Below are 1,194 nucleotides of genomic sequence, written 5' to 3' on the forward strand. Positions count from 1 at the left end.
GGGTCAGGATCTCACCTGGGAAATGACGTGTCCATGTGCTGTGTCCGTGCCGTGTCCATGCCATGTCCGTGCCATGTCCGTGCCGTGTCCCAGCGGATCGAGGGGCGCGTGGCAGCCCTGCAGAACGCCCTGGATGAGTTCTACAAAGCCAAGAACGACTTTGCTGCCAAGGTGAGAGTGCCCAGGTGCCACAGGGGACACCGGTGACAAAGAGGAAGGTCACCTGTCCCTGCCCTAGGGTGGGTGGACACCTGTCCAGGACAGGGACCCTGGGACTGGGATGGGGACACCAAGGCTGGGATGGGGACCCCAAGGGTGGGCTGGGGACACTGAGGCWGGTGCCATGTCCCAGGCCACTGAGGAGCAGATCAAGCTGCTGCGGCTCCAGCGGCACCTGCAGGAGGACCTGGACAAGCCCTACCTGGACCTGTCCCTGCACGACACCGTCTCCACCCTCATCCTGGAYGGGCACCACAAACGCGCCGAGCAGCTCTACCGGGACTTCAAGATCCCGGATAAGAGGTGGGGATGGGTTCTGGATGGGCTGGGGAAGCTCGGGGGGGGCTCTAGGGATCCCTCTGACCGCTGTCCCCAGGTACTGGTGGCTGAAGATCAACGCCCTGGCCACCCGTGGGGACTGGGAGGAGATGGAGAAGTTCTCCAAGAGCAAGAAGTCGCCCATCGGGTACCTGGTGAGAGCTTCTCCTGCTGGGGGGCAGCAGCCTCCTCTCCACTGTCCTTCCATCCTCTTCCTCCCCTCTCCAGCCCTGCCATCCTCATCCTTCCATCCCCTTCCTCTCCTCTCCAACCCTGCCATCCTCTTCCTCCCCATTCCTGTTCTACCATCCCCTTCCTCCCCTCTCCAGCCCTCCCATCCCCTTTCTCTCCATTCCCACTTAACCATCCTCTTCCTCCCCATTCCAGCTCTCCTCTCCTGTTCCTCTTCTCTCAGCCCTGCCATCCTCTTTCTTCCATCCTCTTCCTCCCCATTCCAGCTCTCCCATCCCTTTTAACCCCTCTTTAGCTCTCCCATCCTCTTCCTTCTCCAACCCTTCCATCCTCTTCCTCCCTCTCCATCTCTCACCATCCCCTTTCTCCTTCTCCAGCCATCCCATCCTCTTCCTCCCATCCTCTTCCTCCCCCCTCCATCTCTCCCATCCTCTTTCTTCCTCCTCCAGCCCTTCCATCCTCTCC

General features: G+C 60.9%; 1 protein-coding gene across 1 annotated transcript in view; it reads left to right on the top strand.

Annotated features, from left to right (window-relative positions):
- VPS16 (VPS16 core subunit of CORVET and HOPS complexes) overlaps positions 1 to 1,142 on the top strand; it is a gene marked incomplete at its 5' end in the record, with an annotated part of 10,196 nt that extends 9,054 nt beyond the window's left edge. The window contains 3 exons of the mRNA XM_057388576.1: positions 8 to 171; positions 353 to 522; positions 596 to 1,142. Of these exons, the coding sequence (XP_057244559.1) occupies positions 8 to 171; positions 353 to 522; positions 596 to 1,013 (752 nt within the window). The remainder of the gene's footprint in view (positions 1 to 7; positions 172 to 352; positions 523 to 595) is intronic.
- Positions 1,143 to 1,194: the final 52 nt, after the last annotated feature.

Source organism: Malurus melanocephalus, unplaced genomic scaffold (genome assembly GCF_030028575.1).
Source record: "Malurus melanocephalus ecotype Western Australia unplaced genomic scaffold, MMel_1.1 scaffold_2123, whole genome shotgun sequence".
NCBI classification, from domain to species: Eukaryota; Metazoa; Chordata; class Aves; order Passeriformes; family Maluridae; genus Malurus; species Malurus melanocephalus.